The following is a 20,801-nucleotide window of genomic DNA, read 5'->3' as shown; positions in this document are numbered from 1 at the left end:
GAACAGAAAGAAATGAAGAACTACTATATTTGCCCAGTGGTGTAATGTAACTAAGTACATTTACTCAAGTACTGTATAAGTACAAATTTGAGGTATTTTACTTTATTTTATTTAACTTTACACTTCTACTCCACTACAGTTAAAAGATATATTTTACACGTTTTATCCACTACATTTAGCTGACAGCTTCAGTTACTACTTCAGGTCAAGATTTAACATGAAAAAAACATGTGATTTATTTTTAAAATGTCTATAGCGTTTATTGTCAAATGTCAGTTTATCTTAATTAAACCACAAAACAGTAAATTAAGTAGCCCTATCTTGATAATATTAAAAAATCTGCTTAAATAATGCATCAATAGTAATGCTCCTATTATATATTTGGAATATACAGTCATGCAAGAAATTATTAGACCATCCTTTTCCTTCAATTTCTTGTTCATTTTAATGCCTGGTACAACTAAAGGTACATTTGTTTGGACAAATACAATGATAACAACAAAAATAACTCATAAGTGTGTAATTTAAGAGCTGATATCTAGACATTTTCCATGTTTTTTCTTGATAATAACAAAATCATAATCAAGAAAAACATGGAAAATGGGTAGATATCAACTCTTAAATTAAACTCTTATGAACTATTTTTGTTGTCATTTTATTTGTCCATACACAAAAACATTAAAATTAACAATAATTATAATTTTTCCACAACTGCATGTTACAATCTGAGTGGAGACATTATGTATAAGTAGCATATTTTTGATACAGTACATACGTACATTTTGATCCTGATGCTTTGGTAGTTGTACTTTATTAAACCTTTGAATGTGTGTAGAGTAATTTCACAGGGTGGTATTAGTACTTTAACTGAGTGGTTTAACTGTATGAATACTTCTTCCACCACTGTACTTATCATCCATAATGGTAGCCTGTTCTTGGCATTCCAGCCTTTATATTATATCTTCAGATTGCACCCTGGGCAGTTTTGCATACAGACCCGTTATGTAAATTTTTTTTATCATTTTCTGTCACCACTACCAACCTTGTGTGTGAAAAGTCAAATAGTAGCATAACATAGGAAAGGGGAGAGGACTTTATATTCTGTCGGATGATTGAAGATGATGTTGAGCTATGCTCGACTCTCTTGCAGCCACAGCGCCACCTGCTGCACCACAGAGAATGTGCGTTTTTCTCTTATTATCTCTGACTTCATGCAGCATTGAACCTTGCCAATGAGTCAGCGTCAAGGCAGAGCTGCAGGTCAATAGTCCCTCATGATTATCAATGCATTTCTCATTTCTCACCCGAGGAAGCAAACTGCATTAGACGTCTTGATTTTGTAACCTGGGGGTTAATTTGTGTCTAAACGCGCCATGGATCAGTTTCGTGGTTTATTTGCTAAATTGGATCAAAACGAGGATGGATACATATCAGTATCAGAGCTCCACGATGAAATGAGGAAACATGGGATCCTCTCAGCGGATGGAAAGGTCCAGGTAATACACTTATTCTCTCTCTTTTTTTTTTAATTATTTTGAATACTACTGTATGTACCAGGCATTGATCACCATAAAACTGCCAATTGCTTCCTTAGAATATCATTGATTCTTATGACAAAAACAAAGATGGCCTGCTGGATTATAAAGAGTTCCTCAGCTACATGATGGACAGAGAGAAGAAGTGGAAAATTTACTTTCATGACCTTGACAAGAACAAGTGTGGTGAGTAATCACAGAATTACCTCTTAAAAGTGTCATATTTCTCAAGGAAATTAAAGTGCTTTGTCTCCTTTAGAAAGCACACTGTTTTACTGATGTAGAAGATGAGTAGTCCTGCCTGGTATATTCTTTATAAACTACCATAAATGTGACTTATCTGACAATAAATTGTATTTTCAAGGTCGGTCAGGAAAGGCAGACATGCATAGGAGTTGTTTATGGTACACAGTAGACAGTACAGTGCACAGTTCTGCAGACCTTTGCACTCAGAGTTTACAGTATCTTTTCCCAGAAATATCTGACAACTGCAAGAGCAGTACCTGTTTGTAATTATGTGCATTTCTTCTTTGATCAGGAGTGATTGACCAGGAGGACATCATATGTTTGTTTAAGGAGTTAGGAGTGGTCATATCAAAGCCGAATGCAAAAAAAATAATTCAAATGTAAGATTTATTTTTTTTGCCCACTACCTCATGGATTCATTGTTGTATTTAAAGAAATATTACTCGTACTGGGTTCAACGTATCGGTACTTTATATATATATTATACTGTATATACTGTATACTTATAGTATCAATATATTTAATAGTTTTCAATTTTACAACAAGTAAAACATAGATGCATTCTGAAATCCACAACAAAGAGGAGGGAACAATATAAAAGGACCCCAAATCCCCCCAAAAAGGTTTAAATGATAATGTGCAGTGAAGAAAATCCCTGCAGCATGATGCCAAAGACACCAGGCTCCACATAGAGTCCAATGGGGTTCCCATACTTGATAGAATTGGTCAGTTTTTGACTGTAAGATACATGTATGACACTCCAAATGCTTATTTGGCCAAAATGCTCATAAAATGAGATTGACATCTTGTAGTTTCTGCTTGTTTATCATGTAACAGAGACGTAAACGTTATCAGTTAAATCATGACCTAAAAACTTTGTTTTCCATAAGTCATAGTTTTGCAATAACTAAGCATGCTTTATGACAGAACTATCCAAATCACCTCATATCTTCTTTGCATCTTGTCAACACCACATGTATACATTTCTTTAGGCCTTACCTTAGGCTGGGATATTTTAGTTTGTGGTGTCACAATGTCACTGAATACCTCCAAAACTATGGAATTTGGATTTTTTTTTTTTTATAAACTGTTATTCCATACAGTTGAACCTTTATTGAAATGCCTTTTTTTAAAGTGATACTAGGATGTTTTAGATGCAGTTTGATCACAAAAACAAAGCTGGTGATTAAAACTTTTTCACGTCAGTGTGTGATGAAACAAACCAACAAGTGTTTGTCCCCCAGGATGGATAAGGACAGCTCGATGACAGTGGACTGGGGTGAATTCCTGCACCATGTCATCCTCAACCCTGTGGACAGCATCGGGGAGCTGGTGTCATCCTGGAAACACAATCTGGTAAAGATGTTCTGGCAGCATCTCTAGTGTGTTACTTTTGATGATGGTGTGACACATCCACTTCAGCATGAGTAACAACAGAGTGACTAAAAGATGATGAATGTCACTTCTGCAGGTTTTTGATGTGGGTGAGAGTCGTGCTATGCCCATTGAGTTCCCTGAAGAGGCGTCAGGTTTTGGTGCATGGAGGACGTTTGTTCTTGCAGCAGGTCTGGCAGACGCTGTATCCAGAACTGTGACAGCACCCATCGACCGCCTGAAGACCCAACTGCAGGTCAGCTCCACTAACAGGCGCCACGTTGGCACGTAACACTCAGAATCCTAAGGTGAAAGCAATACCAGTCATACGCTGCCATGGCTGATAATAATTTAAGCTCAAAGGTCTTTGCAATATAGCTTGTTTTAGCCTACACTGTAAAAAAAATGCAGAAGAAAATTTTTTTTTAAAGAAAATTCTTAAAAATACATTGCATCGTCTATATGTGTTAAAAATCATCTTTATCTGGAGAATAACTTAAGTTTTTATTCTATTTTGATATGATTTTAAGATTTTTAAATGATTATGGGCATTACGCTAAGCAACATGAATGTAATCCCTGAATTACATAGTAATGCAACATAAGAAGTGAATAAAGCTAAATCTCCACTTAGCATGCTAATCACGAATAACAGAATTTGCTCATTACATGCAGATTACTACGTCTGCAACTCCATAAAACACTTACTTTTCATAAGGTACGCACACCATCCAGCACATACACGTTGAACATTGATATCTGCTGGATATTTGAATATTTTTGTCTGACTAACGGTCAGCGAGATATGCCCTAGAGACACACACACACACACACACACACACACACACACAGATGCTTCTTGCTTTTATAGATAGATTCTCTGACGGACTGGAGGCCAGTGTGAAGATCTGAGAACTGGAGTCATATAATCCACTTTCTTGGTCTTAGTGAGGACTCTGGATCAGCTGCAGTTGTCTGAGTGATTTTTTAGGAAGACCTGTGAAGACACTGAAGTTGACTGGATATAAAGTTTTTTCCCCCGGTTATGACATGAGTCGTCTAATTTGTGATATATTCTTCAGGCTGATTTTGTGATTGTCTTGCACCAAAATCTTAAGAGAATAGCACACGGGACATTATCAGTAACCAGTTGGAACTAAAGTATATTTTTTTCATTTTTACTATAAAAATAATGAAAGCTGCCTTAATTTTACAGTTAGCAAAGTGGTGTGTCTTTTTTGTGTTTTTTTGTAGAATTCACTGTAATTTAACATTCAAGACCATTTAGCAACTGAATAATCCTGTAAAAGAAATGAGCTAATAATGTCCCATTGTATACATTTACAGATTACTTTTATTTTATGGTTAGTATTTGTAATGAAAGTAATTAGCACTTAATGCAGAAAAAAAAACCCAGTAAAATAATGCAGTCAATTTCTGGAAAATACCTCTTTTTTTAATGTTAGAACAGAATCCAAACATTATAAAAGAATGTCAGATCTTTCAAAGACATTAAATAACTTAATCTGAGCTTTGCTATGATCAGGTTGGACCTTTAGGAACAGTAAGACAATAATCTGAGTTTAAATGACCACTGGCTTTAAACAGCATCCAAACCCTCAATACCCTCAATCCAAACTACAATAACTCTGAGAGCCTGTTATTTTTGTAGAATCTGTTCCAGTATTAATCCATTATTGATTCAGAATATTTGTCTGTGAAAGTGATTCATATGAAACTATTTCCTGTGTTCTCTGCAGGTTCATGGATCCAAAGCGTTCTCTCAAGGCTTTCAGGAGATGAGGGCAGGTGGTCTGCGCTCCATGTGGCAGGGCAACGCCGTCAACGTGCTGAAAGGAACTCCTCAGTCAACGCTCCAGTGTCTTATTTACGCCCAGGTGAGGCAAACAGGAGCATGTAGAGTCTTCATTATGAATTATTGATGCACCAGTTTCTTATTTCTGATTGACGAGCTCATTCAGAGCTTCTCTGCTTTGTCCAGATGAAGGTGTACACGCAGAACAGAACCCAGGAGAGTCTGACGGTGCAGCATCGTTTCGGGTTGGGTTGTGTGTCCGGTGCTGTCGCTCACGCAGCCTTCTACCCTTTAGAGGTATTCGAGATCAGTGGCAGTCTGAGAGGTTTCTGTTCGCCCCTGTATTCTGTCATAACATCTGAATATTATGGATTATTTTTAAATAATTTTATATTTCAGTATGTTCTTGTAAGATTAATCATAATGTATTGGTTCAGTTATGACAAACAAATGAGAATATTGTAGAGATAATTCTGTTGCAAGGCAATGCAAGGCAAGTTTATATATAAAGCACATTTCAGCAACAAGGCAATTCAAAGAGATGTACATTCCAATTAGTCAAAACCTTAAAAATCAAGGAGAGAGTAAAAGTTACAGTGCAGAGTTATACAGTTAAAAACTTGAAAATAAATGTATTAAACTCATTCAGTAAAAGCAGCAGTTTCAGCAGACCTGCAGTTTTCTGACACTTTGTTCCAGATGTAGGGAGCATAGAAACTGAACACTGTTTCTCCATGTTTGGTTCTGACACTGGGGACAGGAAGCAGACCTGTCCCAGACAATCTGCATGGTAGTTAATCAGAAGGTCACTTATGTATTTTGGCCCTAAACCATTCAGTGCTTTATAAACCAGATGCAGTATTTTAAAATCTACTAGTGCAGTGCCCATAGGAAGTATGTATTCGTATAGTGTTTTTACTGAAGAAAGGGCTTAAATCTCCGCTTAGCATGCTAATCGTGAGATAGCACATCACGCAGTATGCTGCACTAAAAGTACATTAACATGAACCCAGTTAGCTGATATACTATATTGCATGTAAGTATCATATCAAATGATTATCGGCATTACGCTAAGCAACATGAATGTAATCCCTGAATTACATAGTAATGCAACATAAGAAGTGAATAAAGCTAAATCTCCACTTAGCATGCTAATCACGAATAACAGAATTTGCACATTACATGCAGATTACTACGTCTGCAACTCCATAAAACACTTACTTTTCATAAGGTATGCACACCATCCAGCACATACACGTTGAACATTGATATCCGCTGGAAACTATTTGAATATTTTTGTCTGACTAACGGTCAGCGAGATATGCCCTAGAGACACACACACACACACACACACACACACACACACACACACACACAGACACACACACACAGACGCTTCTTGCTTTTATAGATAGATTCTCTGACAGACTGGAGGCCAGTGTGAAGATCTGAGAACTGGAGTCATATAATCCACTTTCTTGGTCTTAGTGAGGACTCTGGATCAGCTGCAGTTGTCTGAGTGATTTTTTAGGAAGACCTGTGAAGACACTGAAGTTGACTGGATATAAAGTTTTTTTCCCCCAGTTATGACATGAGTCGTCTAATTTGTGATATATTCTTCAGGCTGATTTTGTGATTGTCTTGCACCAAAATCTTAAGAGAATAGCACACGGGACATTATCAGTAACCAGTTGGAACTAAAGTATATTTTGAGATACCTCTACATTTTGGAGAAAAATATTGTACTCAAGGTGTGATGCATTTTCATAAATAAAGATGCTCAGTGTATGAATGTATTTTTAGTATTTTTAATATCTCCTCATTTCTCCTCTTCAGGTGCTGAAGGTGAGGTTGAACCTGCAGCAGGCTGGAACCTACCATGGTGTTGCTGCATGCGCTCAATCTATTTACAGACACGAGTCGTTGTCGTCTTTTTACAGAGGATTCAAGCCGAGCATCCTCTGCATGATCCCCTACGCAGGTGTGGAGTGTGCAGTTCATCAGGTGAGACGGAGCAACAGCACTCAAACATATAACATATATATATATATAAAATATTATATATATACACATATATATACATATATATATATATATATATATATATATATATATATATATATATTTTTTTTTTTTTTTTTTTTTTTTTTTTAATATTGACAGGGACCAAATACAGTGAACATTAACTTGAAACCAATGTCCCCCTTTTCTTCTTCTTTCTTTTTTTCTTTTTTCTTTTACAAACACAGTGGAAGAGCAAAATAAGATAAATAAATAAAAATAATAATAACGAAGTCACCATGCTCAGTGAGAATGTATATGTCTACATGCGCATACATGCCCACATCAATCCAAGACAAATGCTTAATAAATTCAATATATTCATAATGAGCTTATTCCAAGACAATTTCTACATGTGTAGTGACATATGGAAAGAAGCTGAGCACCTAAATTGTGCCTTATCTGAGCCCTGTTGTAAATATAAATTGAAAAATTAATAATAATAATAATAATAATAATAATAATAATTGAGAAATATTTGGTGTAGAACTAACATGGATAACAATATTTAAAATAAATGAATGAATACAAAAATAAAATAAATATATAATAAAATAAATTGTATTTATAAAAATACACATAATGTAATTGAATAATAATTTTAAAAAGGCAAGGGAAACAATCTCAGCAGTTCTTGAAATTAGTTGTGTATGCTATGGTCTATGTGATCGTAAACTGGAAAAGACTCTTATATTAAGATTTTTAAACATATTTAACTATTGTTTTCTTGCTGCAGTCAATCATGAACTGGGCAAAGAGCGATCCAGCCTACAACAGTGACTCCAAACTGTTTTTCTTCAGTTTTGTGGCCTTTGCTTCTGGACAAATGACCAGTTACCCCCTGGCAGTGATCCGGACTCAGCAGCAAGCTCAAGGTAAACATTTTCTGTCACACATTTTGAGATGATTTGAAACTAGTTAAGAAAACATTTTACTCATCGTCATCTGTCTTGTTTGGCAGCTTTCAGCTCAGAGTCACGCCCAGCTTCAGGCGTATTACAAGGACTCATCGGGATATATGAAAGACGAGGAATTAGAGGATATTATAACGGAATGGGAGCCAGCTTTGTCCGAGCTATTCCATGTGCTCTGATAAACTACACTTTAACTAGAAAATTTGAAAATCTGGTTTCCTCGATGGAGTCTTGAGATTTGGCAAAGAGGTTTCTTACATTGGACCACAAAGAAAATAAAAACTGTGAACTCTCATTAATGTTTGAATGTCCAAAAATAACTGGAATCCTGGAAAAACTGCAAAAATTGTGATTTACTTTTTAATACTCTTTTTTCTTAAAAAAAAAAGTGAAATAAACTGTTTACCACTAATCGAGAGCATGTGACATGGTGATGTTTTTCAATAAAAACACACTACAATGATGCATGGTGAACTTAAAATTCATAATGTGACAAAATGAAGTATTGTCCTGCTGGAGACTGGAGTAAATGTAAATTAAACTGAGTTTACATGTTTCCTTGTAATGATTTTAAACTGAATTTGACTTAAATAATTGGTCTGCAAAACACTAAACATTTTATTTTTTTGAATAAAGGCAAATATTGGAGTTTTAAGTGTTAGAATAATTGTTCCTAACTTAGCTACATGCCTACTTATGCCTATTTTGGAAAAGTCAAAACATTACAGGAATATGGCAAATTATTTCAGTATTATAACAAATATAACAACAATGTCATCATAAAAACTAACAACTGTGATGATAGATGCAAAACATTACAAAATATTCCCTGTCAAAGAATCACACAAAAATTCTTCATAGTCAGAGGTGGAAAGTAAATAAGTAGGCTATGTTTTTATTTTTTTATTTTGCGCTAGGCCTATACTTCTAGAGTTAAATGGGAATGGTAAATGGGGTGCACTTATATAGTTCTTTTATCCAAAGTGCTTTACACACTACGCTCATTCACACACACATTCATACTGTTGGCCGAGCCACCACATTCATTCACATTCACACACAGATGATCCCAGCATCGGGAGCAATTTTGGGTTCAGTATCTTGCTCAAGGATACTTCGACATGTAGCTGCCATGGTCGGGGATCGAACCACCAACCTTCCGGCTACTGGACCAACGCTCTACCAACTGAGCCACAGCCAAAATGTATCTACCTGCAAAATATGTGTTTGACACCTGTAGTTGTGTTACAGATTAAAGTTTTCATATATAAAACCAGTTTAAAATACTTCAGGCTGCAGGATTAGTGGTAGTAGAAGTATTCCAATCCTTCAGCAAAAGCACTACTGTAGTACTACACTGTGAAAATACTCCACTACTTGTAAAAGTCCTGCAATTGAAATTACACTTAAGTAAAGTAAAAAGCAGCAAAATGTAGATACATAAAGTATCAAATGATACTATTATTTATGTTTTTGGATTACTGCTGCATTGATGTGTATGTTGCATTTTACTGCTGTGGATAAGGCTGTGCTCATTTTAATTATTTTGTTCACTGTTGGGTAGTTTATTGCGTCATATTCTATAAAATAAACCATATCATTTGAATTATTGTCATTATTGTAATTATTTGAGATATACTTACCTTAAGTGTGACTTTGAATGCAGGATTTAAACTTCTAAAATATATATATTATAGAATCAGCACAATTATGGCTATAAGTGGGAATAACTCAAAGGATAACAGTTGTCACATGAATCATATAAAATAGAAATTGTCTGATAAAGTATTTTTTTAAATTTTGAATAAAATGAAATATACATACAACACTGTTCCAAATACCCACAAGTGAATTTGAAAAAAACATTGGTTTTCCACATGAATCCACATGGTATATATATTGAACTATTTGTATTTTTACAACCTCTCCTGTCCTGTCCTGTCCTCTCTGCTCTGTGTAAACAGCCTGCAATTCTGTCTGATTTTTTTTAGTGAATATTTGTTATACCTAATATTTGTCCTAACTAAATCAACCATGGCTTCCCAGTTGCACAGAGGAGCACATAATTTAATGTTTATAATAGGATGTAGTTATTCCAAACTGTTTATATTTGGAAATGTTTTAATGAGAAATGTAGAATAAATCGCTGCGTTTTGGTGACTTTTTCTAACGGAAACTTTCGTATCCTATTATCCGTTCAAGGACTCTCGGAAAGTTAAAATTCAGACGATAATGCCTGTTTACACAGTTTCTTTCTACGCTAAACGATGTATTTTATATTTATATTTTGTATTTTGTATTATAGAAAATATACTTTTCACTTATAACGTTGGGGTTGAAACCTCATGTCTGTGGTTGAAACCATGGTTGAAACTATGGTTGAAACAGCCGTTTGTGGCTGTTATCGCGAGAAGACATTTTGACCGCGAGTTTTCCCATGACTTCCCGTGAATGAAAGCGGCCATCTTGTGGCGCCGAGCAGGAGAAGAGCAGCAGACATGGCTGACTACAGCAGCGTGGCTCCCCCGTCCTCTAACGCCGGCGGCGGCATGAACGACGCTTTTAAAGATGCTCTACAGCGAGCACGACAGGTAAGATCACCACTCTACGAGGTTAGTGTAAAGTTATTTCACATTCGGGCGTTAAAAAGCGAGTTTTGCTGCTTTTTTCTCCGGCCCTTACACACGACAGCTTTGCGGGCTATGCTAAGCTAAATAGCTAACGTCACGCCACACGAAAAATGAAAACAGATGTAAAAACAGACGCAGTCTTAGCCGAATGTACATATTTAAATAGACAGATGCAATCAGTTATTGCAGAAACAAGATGTGGATGGTTTATTTTGGTAGGAGAATAGTTAAAGTGGAAGGAATCTCTTTCCTTTGTTGGCTCAGACTTCCGGACAGAAGTGTAGGCCGCAAGCCAAGCGCTTCAAACACACACACGGTAAAGAAATACATCGCTTCAAAAGTTTTTCTTTTTGTTTATTTTCTGTTTCAGATCGCAGCGAAGATCGGTGGCGATGGCGTTGCGGCACCCCCAACAAGCGAGTTTGGCTACGGGGGCCAGAAGAGGCCCCTGGAGGACGCTGGTGGGTATTTTCCCATGCCTAACCTGAATATCGGTCAGTGGCTCAAATCGATTCAATGCAAGTCTTCATAGTTAATGCTTGCCTGAGTGTTTCTTTAGCAGCTACTAAGTTGTATTTCACTAGAAATGTCATTACCTTGATTAAATCTACAGTAATAATTTTATATCAATGTGCAATTTCACTAATAAGTCTTAACACTGTATTTTACTACTAACCATATGTATTTCCATATTGTCAATGTTTTATCATTTTAGGCAATGCAGTATGTTAGTTATTGCATGTGTTGAGAGTTCGATAATATTGTGTCTGTCCTCACAGCTGTTTCAAGCCAATACCAGGCGATAGAAATGTAATAATTATTAGGGGGGAATGTTTGCAACTCATGATTTATGTTAATATAGTAAGGGGTTGGGTGATAAGGATATTGACAGTGATACTTTTGGGGCAGGTTGATTAATTGTTGGTTTCTGTTTTGCTTTGCTAATTGATTTCATTATTCACTGAGCTTCCAGTTTATCAGGTACACTTAGTTAAGAGTAACGAAGTCTATTACTACAATCTTGCAAAAAAACCTCCATCCACGAAGGCTGTAATGTTGCCAAAAAAACATCAAGGCGAAGTTTGAACTGAAGTTTCAAATGTCTGTTGTCATTTTATTATGTCAACACCCCACCCCAGAATTTAAATGAAGTGCTTAATTTGTATAAGTTGATTTATCTAAGTAAATGATTAAATATAACTTAAGCTGCTGTTAGACTGTACCTTTTAATACAGATGCAGGCCTCCTGTTGTAGGGTAGCAGGCTGTTTTTTTTACAACAGAGAATATTACAACACATGTACGTATTACAAAACAACACATTTCAGAAACAATCCTATGCAGACACGTCTGGAATCTAATTCTACAACTAGTATACTACTAATAAAAATGAAGTTGAGGTTTATCTGCAACCATGCAGACGTACCAGGTTCAAACAGACTGAATAGACATGCAACAAAAAGAAGCTATGCAGCATTCAAATGATGCTTTGAGCTATTCGGTACAGCCCTATTACCCTGCAGTGCAATCTACAGCAACTGTTTCAACAAAGACCAAACATTGTAATATTTGGGGAGGTATGGTTTATTCTTGGACTGCGTTGGCTCTCTCTAGGTGTGCCGAATAAACTGTTAATTGAGAGTATATTCCAGCTCTATATGTGTAGTGGCTGTGCAGGCTTCTGTTGTTTGCCTTAACCATTTAAATTTCAGGCAACGTTGATGAGCCATTTTCAGATTGAATAACACTGTAGTAATGTGATGGTGGATATAATGATAGCTACTTATCCTGGTTATTATGTCATGTTGTCACAGACCAACCAGAGACGAAGAAAGTTGCTACAAATGATGGTAAGTGACCAGGTGTAGTAGCTGTAGTTGCAGTTAAATGTGTGGTTGTAATTTGTGATAATTAGCATGAATTTGTTTAGTTTATTGCATGGGTTATGAGTTGTTGTTTTTCCCCTAATGCACTGTTGTCTCTTTTGCAGCCTTTTCAGCAATGGGAGGAATGGGTGGTCCCCCAAGGTAGGTACTCAAATTAAGTTTAAAATATTGTTTTCATTCACATCTGGCCCTTCAGTGCAAAGTTCATATTGTTTTTTTTGTTACTTTCAGGTCAATATCAGAGGAATTTAAAGTTCCAGATGGAATGGTTGGATTCAGTAAGTTTTTGTGAAAACAAACAGCAGGAACAGTTCATTGTTAGTATTGGATATTTGAATGTAACACCCTTTTTAAAACTTTTAGTTATTGGAAGAGGAGGAGAACAGATTTCACGTCTACAGCAGGAGTCTGGATGCAAGATACAGATTGCGCCTGGTAAGTTTCGATGTGTTGCTTGTATTGTAGATCTTAGTGGTGCTCAGAAATGTTAGTTTTGGTTGATGCTGTGATGTTTGCATCACCTGTTTTGTGTCTCTGTTGTAGACAGTGGAGGAATGCCAGATAGGTCGGTGACTTTAACAGGAGGCCCAGAATCCATCCAGTAAGTAAACTTTTAATTAAATTTAATGTAGAGCTATTTGAAAGTTCTTGATTTCTTAGATGCAAGAAAAGTTTGAGGCATTGAGAATTTAAAGTTTGCACTGTATACTCATGTGGACGCATTTATAAATGTGTATGGTCCGTGATGAAAACTCATGCACCACGCTGAGAAGCTGATGTATAACCCTAACCCTAAATATCTGAGACCTGAACACATGAATTGTAATGGAATTGCAAATTATCCTAAGCAATGGTTCTGACAAGCACCCAATAAGATTATGGTTAACAGAATACATATTTTGGTATTTTTCTCTCTCTAGAGCTGCAAAGAGGCTACTAACAGAGATAGTTGAGAAAGGACGTCCAGCTCCAGCATTCAACCACAACGATGGCCCGGGAATGACTGTCCAGGAGATTATGGTCCCTGCCTCTAAAGCCGGACTCGTCATTGGGAAGGGAGGAGAAACCATCAAAAGCCTTCAGGTGGGTGTCCAGTCACAGTTCGAGTAGAAGAATAATATGAAATTTAAATGAATGACAGTGGCTGTAATTCAAGAAGGGCTGATATTTGACGAAGACTCAATTTGGTTCTTTTCTTCATCTGCAGGAAAGAGCTGGAGTGAAGATGGTCATGATCCAAGACGGACCCCAAAACACAGGCGCAGACAAGCCACTCCGCATTTCAGGAGAACCCTTTAAAGTGCAGGTAGGTCCTCATCCATGTGAGCAAAATTAAAATAATCAAATAAAAGCCGTGTCTGCGTTTATCCCCTTGTTGAGTCAGTGCCTGTTGAGACTAAATGTCCTTCACATGCCTCATTATTTGTCTCCATGGGGACCAGCTGAGTAGAGCTGTAATAAGATGTACTTTTCTTTTCAGCAAGCCAAAGAGATGGTGATGGAGCTGATACGAGATCAAGGCTTCAGGGAGCAGAGGGGCGAGTACGGTTCACGAGTTGGAGGGGGTGGAGGAGGAGGTGGAGGTGGTGGAGGAGACAGTTTAGATGTGAGTATTTTTTAATAAGATATCTGATTTCACAGTTTGGAGATGAGGGTTTGAATATGTACCTTAACTTTTATTTTCTGACTTTTAGGTTCCTGTCCCTCGATTCGCAGTCGGAATTGTAATTGGTAGAAACGGAGAGATGATCAAGAAAATACAGAATGATACAGGCGTCAGGATTCAATTTAAACCAGGTGAGTGTCTATGAAAAGCAGTTGGACATTGAAACATTCATTGCCAAAAAAAGTAATGTGGACGCATTTTTAAATGTGTATGGTCCTTGATGAAAACTCATGCACCACGCTGAGAGCTGATGTATAACCCTAACCCTAAAGTTATCTGAGACCTGAGCACAAGACTATGGCATGATAGTAGACGATATTATCTCCGTCTTGATTGTCTCTAACCGCCATTTTTTTTTCTCCCTCCAGATGATGGCAGCACACCAGACAGAATAGCACAGATCATGGGTCCCCCTGACCAGGCTCAGCATGCAGCAGAGATCATATCAGACCTGCTGAGGAGTGTCCAGGCTGGCGGTCCCCCGGGACATGGCGGTGGCAGAGGTCGTGGTCGTGGGCAGGGAAACTGGAACATGGGCCCCCCTGGTGGCCTGCAGGAGTTTACCTTCACTGTCCCGACCATGAAGACTGGCCTTATCATTGGGAAAGGCAAGTGACTAAAAATGCTAAAGATAATCAGATGTTTAATATACACAGTCGCTCACAGAAATCCAAAATCTTTTCATATTTGAAATGAAAAAAATGAAACTAGTAGCAAGATAAGTCCTCAGTTTATTGTTACTCTAAAATGTATGGAAATTAGCAGCCTTTAAGTAATCTAGATTAAGATGTGATGATAAAGGCTTTGAGGGTCTGGACATTTTTTGTCTTGGGTACCTTGAAAGTGCTTGAATTTAACTCTTTAAAAAAAACTGTACAAACCCTGGAGGCTGACAGAAACAACTAGCAAGTCAGAAAATTTAACTTAGGCTTTATGGGGCACCTACTTGGTTTGTATTTACATTTTGTCTTTTTGCTGTCTAAAAAATTAACTTATTTTGAACCATGTTCATTGGATTGAAACAACTATTTGTTGCATTACCCCCAGACCCCCATGCCAAATATTTATTATACTAGCTTCAATATCTCAAGGTGCTCAAATGTCTGTTCACTTTGCTGTGCTTTTCTCCATGGGCTCTCAGGGAGAGAGGCTGCTGAGTTCATCAGAGGTTGAAGTATTTGGTTGTTGTGTTTTAATGTTTGTTTCTGAATCCTTCAGGTGGTGAAACAATCAAGGGCATCAGTCAGCAGTCCGGAGCAAGGATCGAGCTGCAGAGGAATCCTCCTCCCAACTCTGATCCCAACATAAAAATGTTCACAGTTCGGGGCTCCCCTCAACAGATCGACTACGCCAGGCAGCTGGTGGAGGAGAAAATCGGGGTGAGACACAGAGTTCGATTATAAATGCTAAGATCATAAGACTTACTATAAGAATGTTCACTGACCAAAACATAAATGGGTTTTTCAGGGACCAGTCACTCCAATGGGCGGCCCACACGGCCCCCCTGGTCCACATGGAGGTCCAGGCCCACATGGTCCTCCTGGACCCCCCGGGGCTCCCATGGGACCGTACAACCCTGGCCCATACAACCAGGGACCTCCAGGACCACAGTGAGTGCACTTATTTTTACCTCCTTGGTTTAAAAAAAGGATTCAAAAAGATTATTCAGCGACAAGTGAAGAAGTTGAAAGTTAATAGTTATTTGTCTTTCTATCATCAGTGGTCCACCAGCGCCATACCAGCCTCAGGGATGGGGCAATGGCTACCCACACTGGCAACAGGGGCAACCTGATCCAAGTGAGAACCTTATATCTACTTATACATTTGATGTCCAGACAGAAGTGAACCCTTGTTAAATTATGATAATGAACAGAATGCTATGACTTGAAAATCCTTTTTGACCTACATTCAGTTGAATTCAGTCCAAAGACGATGTATCTAATGTTGGACTAAAACCTTATGCTAATGTGTACACCATTTGAATTTTATATATTCTACGTTAAGTTACTTTTTTTTTTTTACACATAAAGTTCAGGGTTGTATATAATTTTTTTTAGAAAAAGTTGCTGTGGTGTCCAAAGAGGAAAGAAATGTCTTATATAACACCGTTTTCCACTCACTTTCACCTAGTTATGAATATTTGGTCGTTACAATCAAGTTAATCAAAATAATTAAAGTATTTTCAGATTTTTAACTGTTAAATGCCAGTTGGTGTTAATGTCAGTTTTGTTTTATTATGAAACAGATTATTTTGTGTTCTAAATGCTAGGCTTATATTAGGTTTTATTGTTACTTTCCAGTCTGGGGTTTGCCACTGATAAGCAACAACATTGATTTTGCTACATTTTTATTTTTTATTTTTGCAGCAATTTAAAACACCAATAACGTCCCCTTCCTAAAACTGCGATAAAAATACCATGTGTTAATATAATCTACTTTTTTGATCAAGCGCAATATGATAGACTGCATTATTCTATGGAGCAATGACAGTGGAATTGAAAAATGTGTTTTTAACTGGTTTTAAATGTGTCGATTTTAATAATAATTAAGAAGTAACTTTTTAAAAAATAAGTCTATATTAAACTGAAACTATCATGTGGACTCTTGAAGAATTAAATAGCTGAATGTTAACTTCTAAAATTCAGGGGAAACATTAGACGTGATCAAATTTTAAAAATGGAAAAGCCAAAAATGTCTCGCTCGACTAGTTAAGCGTCCGTGACTGATATCCATATCAGATTATGTAACCGATATTATGTATGACTATCGCTTTTATCTTTGTTTGGTAAAACTTGTCTGTTTTTGTTCAGATAAAGCTGCAGCTGACGCCAACGCAGCGGCGTGGGCAGCCTACTACGCTCAGTACAGCCAGCAGCCACAGGCTCCCATGACCCCGACAAGCGGAGCTCCTGGCACGACTCAAACCAACGGCCAAGGTGAAGTGTTTCTTGATTAGCCTTGTCTGTGCTTCTAGAAAAGCAGAAAGTGTTGAGACAAGAGTAGAGCAGTGTAGTCTATTAGCTTCATTTTAGTAGTGTTCTGTGCTCACATCTTCCTGGTGCCACTAACAGGAAACAAGTTGGTTTGGTTCCACTTTTTTTTTTTTTTAATGACTTTGCTTTTGCAGAGCACCTTTTCTTTTTATATTACCCCAGGGACAGGATAGTTTCCTCCATCATCCCTAAGCTGAAAGACCCGACCCAGGCAGGTGGAGGACAAACTGCTGAGAATGATTCACTAAATAAAAGTTACCGTTTTTTTTAACAGGTGACCCACAGGCTGCAGGTCAGAGTGGACAGGCAGATTACTCCAAGGCCTGGGAGGAATATTACAAGAAAATGGGTATACGAACGTAGTTTCAGTGTACACCTATTAACACAAGACAGTCTAAACAGCGCCTGGGCATTCAATCTTTTTCAGGACAGTACTGCTGGCCTGCTGTTTTCAGTGTGCCTCCACTTGGTTTGACATTTGACGCCTGTGCTGTTTAGACTGCAACACTCTTGATTATCTACAGGACTGAGCTGTCGACACAGAACCACCTTTTTATCAGCTTAGAGTAGCTTATTTTATAGACTACCACAGGGTTTTACCAACACTAATGGCAGAGCTTTGCCATGTGCCATGAAATGTTTTACTGCTACTGAACGTGTGTAGAGTTAAATGATGTAACACGTTTGTTTGTTTTTGTGGGTCATGGGTACAAGATATGTAGGATCAGTGTTTGTTTCATGTTTTATTTCACACTGGGATGCATTGACACATTTTTCCCTTCTCTTTGCAGGTCAACAGAGTCAACAACCTCAGGACTACACGAAAGCCTGGGAAGAGTATTACAAGAAACAAGGTCAGTACTCTTGTTTTAATTCAGACTTCATGCCAAGATCACACATTATTTGATTACCTTTCTTTTAATCCTTATTCAAAGGCTTAAATTTAAACTTTGAAAATGTGCTCAACTACTTCAGAAAAGGTTTAAAATAAAAGTTGAATGTACATTAAACTATTCTGCATGAATCCACGTTATGTAAGGTAATACAATTTATTTAAACAGAGAGTTTACAATAAAACACTGACCTTGTACAAAACAAGGAAGGATGTCTTGCACCAGGTTTATGCAAAATTGCTATTTATTTATAAAGACATGCTTAGAATTCATATTTTATTAAAAAAATTACTTAAGAAACCTACTATGAAACAGCGCAACACAGTTTGCAGTGTGTGAAGCAAATTATGTATGAATCGAGATGAAATATGTAGCATTTCTGCATTGAAAATGTCTGAAAACAACTAGGCTTGTGTTATATATTTTGAGTTTTGAACTTCCGAACCCAGAGAAATAATCGCCTTTCAGTGTCTCCCTTAAATCCCTCTAGTTGCTCAAACTTCTGGTTAAATGTGAAAAACCCCTACAGAATTTTACTCTGTAACAGTAATGCACCTTTGTTTTCCTGCTATACGGCAACATTTTTTGCCATCAATTGCATTCAATTTGTGTGATCCTGGTGTGTGTTGACAGGTTGTGTGATTGAAACTTACTAAATTGAATGAAGCACCATTATCTTTCCATCAGTAGCTAGAAATTGAGAATGACCATGTCGAGAATCTAGAGATTCCATTGAATGTGAATGTTTTTAATGTAAAAGGGTGGCTGTGATCCTCTGGCAGCCCTCTGTAGTAGAGTGGCTGCTCTTCCAGCCGCCCGACAGAAAGGCAGAAGGTTTCTGTCCCGCCACCCAAAGAACGTGGTGGGGGGTTCGTTCACCTTCTTATAAAATGTAGTTGCAAAACTGTTATTGTAAACTGAAGTTGTTTAGTTTTAAAGATGAGATTAGTAGTCGATGCAGCGATATTGGGATGGATGTAAAGGTACTGTAAGTAATGCAGGTGTCCTGATTCTCCAGATTCATGATTTGATTTAATTTTAACAATTTATTTTAAGTCTGACAACTTTAGACGATCAAATTGATTCTCAAAAACCAACCAATCATTTGTTTTATGATCAGTTCATTCTAACAAGATAAAGGCTACATCTGCCTTTTTTGTGGAAGCTCCCACACAATATAAGGTTAATATAAATAATTTATTTAACATGTAATTAATTATAGCTTAAAGATTTTAAGTCAATTGGATAAACTGTTAACACAAAGGATGAAATAAGAGCCACTAAGACGGAAGGTGAGGTGGAATCACTGATCTTGGTTTTATATAGATTTTTTTTTTTTTTTTTAATGTAACATTTAGATCGACTTTTGATTACAAATTGATCTTGTGGGTCATAGGAATCATTTGCAGAGGAAAGTACGAGCGTTGCAACATTTGAATGAATTGCTGTGAATTAATTTTAACTTGCTGTCACAACTATATTAAACAATGCTTAGACTATGGTGATATTGTATCCCTGTTTATATACCTTTAAGCTCATTTGCACCCCATTCTCACCTGCTTACTCAGTCTTTCCTGAGACTTTCAAAATATATGTTGATTAACCACAGGATCCAATCCTCAAAATGCCAACCTGATGCATTACAGTAGCTCAGCAGGGTGGCTTTTAAATCAAAATGTTGGTTGAGTGTCGGCCCTAGTTTAGACATCTACATATGCTTATAACCTAAAGCATCCTGCCAGTGTTTGGCCCCTTTTTTTCATGAACTTTGTTTGCATTTCCAATGAGTTCTCTTGTTTCGCCCCGCAGGTCAAGCGGCCCCTCAGACCGCACCTACTGCAGCCGCCTCCCAGCCTGGAGGCCAGCCTGACTACAGCGCCGCCTGGGCGGAGTACTACCGTCAGCAGGCTGCGTACTACGGCACAGCCAACCCTCAGACGATGGGTGCAGCACCACAAGCCCCTCAGGTACACCCCTGATAAGAATCTGCCCTCCACATCCACTGAATACTCAATTCTTTTGTGCCGTAACCTCCTTCCTCCCTCAGGGTTTACAGGGCTCCAGTGACTGCAGCAGCATCACACACTTAACCAAAACTATTCCCTCCCTATGCAGGTTTTAAGCTTTTTATTTTGGGAAGCTGAGTCCACTGTTTCTGCTGTTAACATGCAATGTATCTTCTATGTATTTCTTCTGCACAGGGCCAGTAATGTGAAGTGGACATAAAGTAAATGCTACATTGTCGAAACAAAATCCTTTGTTAAATGTTTGGATGCAGACGCCTTGATGAAGATCTTAAATTTCCTTGGTTTGAAAGTGTTTCACATAGATGGCAGATTACCCGGCGAGCACGTCCTCTTTTTTTTGTTTTCCTTTTTCTTGTAAATGCTTTGTTTTTAGTGAGGTCATTATACATATGGTCATTCCAGCCCTGTATCTACATTAAATGTGGTTAGAACTCATGTTTATTAAACTGTAGACATTACCATGTAAATCATCTCAGTTTTAAAAATGCTATTGCCTGTTGTGTTTTTGCAATAAAACAAACTGAAACCTCCTGTGTTGGTAAGTTGGGGTTAAGAGGAATTTCTGTATGTTTTTTTGTTTTATGGGGGGGAAAAATGCAGGCCATGTGATGGTTTAATTGTCCAAAATGGTTTACTCAAAGTTGTGCTGTCCTGTCTCTCTCCAACTGTCTATAAGGCTCTTAGATACATTATGTGCGTGCAATGATCCTGAGTGGTTCAGACCAACAAACGTCCTTGTTGATAGACATTTTTTTTTTACTG

General features: G+C 37.5%; 2 protein-coding genes across 7 annotated transcripts; both read left to right on the top strand.

Moving 5' to 3' along the window:
- Nucleotides 1–778: 778 nt before the first annotated feature.
- slc25a24l (solute carrier family 25 member 24, like) lies at nt 779–8,367 on the top strand. Its single transcript, XM_059344857.1, has 10 exons — nt 779–1,496; nt 1,595–1,721; nt 2,074–2,161; nt 3,026–3,137; nt 3,253–3,411; nt 4,915–5,052; nt 5,157–5,267; nt 6,807–6,974; nt 7,768–7,906; nt 7,993–8,367. Exons 1-10 carry the CDS (start codon nt 1,374–1,376, stop codon nt 8,178–8,180), a joined length of 1,353 nt encoding a protein of 450 aa, XP_059200840.1. The 5' UTR covers nt 779–1,373; the 3' UTR covers nt 8,181–8,367.
- A 2,042-nt stretch (nt 8,368–10,409) lies between these two features.
- On the top strand, nt 10,410–20,570 carry fubp1 (far upstream element (FUSE) binding protein 1). Of its 6 annotated transcripts, none has more exons than XM_059344196.1 (19): nt 10,410–10,536; nt 10,946–11,069; nt 12,389–12,424; nt 12,565–12,601; nt 12,692–12,738; nt 12,824–12,895; nt 13,004–13,061; nt 13,381–13,543; nt 13,668–13,766; nt 13,941–14,066; nt 14,155–14,257; nt 14,495–14,734; nt 15,345–15,505; nt 15,594–15,736; nt 15,847–15,923; nt 16,937–17,062; nt 17,911–17,973; nt 19,822–19,979; nt 20,214–20,570. In XM_059344196.1, exons 1-19 carry the CDS (start codon nt 10,444–10,446, stop codon nt 20,220–20,222), a joined length of 1,935 nt encoding a protein of 644 aa, XP_059200179.1. In that variant the 5' UTR covers nt 10,410–10,443; the 3' UTR covers nt 20,223–20,570. The 6 variants fall into 6 exon arrangements, with proteins under 6 accessions (XP_059200179.1, XP_059200183.1, XP_059200180.1 ...); XM_059344200.1 differs by adding an exon at nt 17,394–17,468 and having other exon boundaries at nt 19,822–20,570; XM_059344197.1 differs by having other exon boundaries at nt 10,946–11,036; nt 19,822–20,570.
- The last annotated feature ends 231 nt before the right edge of the window (nt 20,571–20,801 follow it).

Source organism: Centropristis striata, chromosome 11, assembly GCF_030273125.1.
Source record: "Centropristis striata isolate RG_2023a ecotype Rhode Island chromosome 11, C.striata_1.0, whole genome shotgun sequence".
NCBI classification, from domain to species: Eukaryota; Metazoa; Chordata; class Actinopteri; order Perciformes; family Serranidae; genus Centropristis; species Centropristis striata.
Note: the sequence above shows the minus strand (reverse complement) of the source record. Positions and strands in the feature narration are given on the sequence as shown.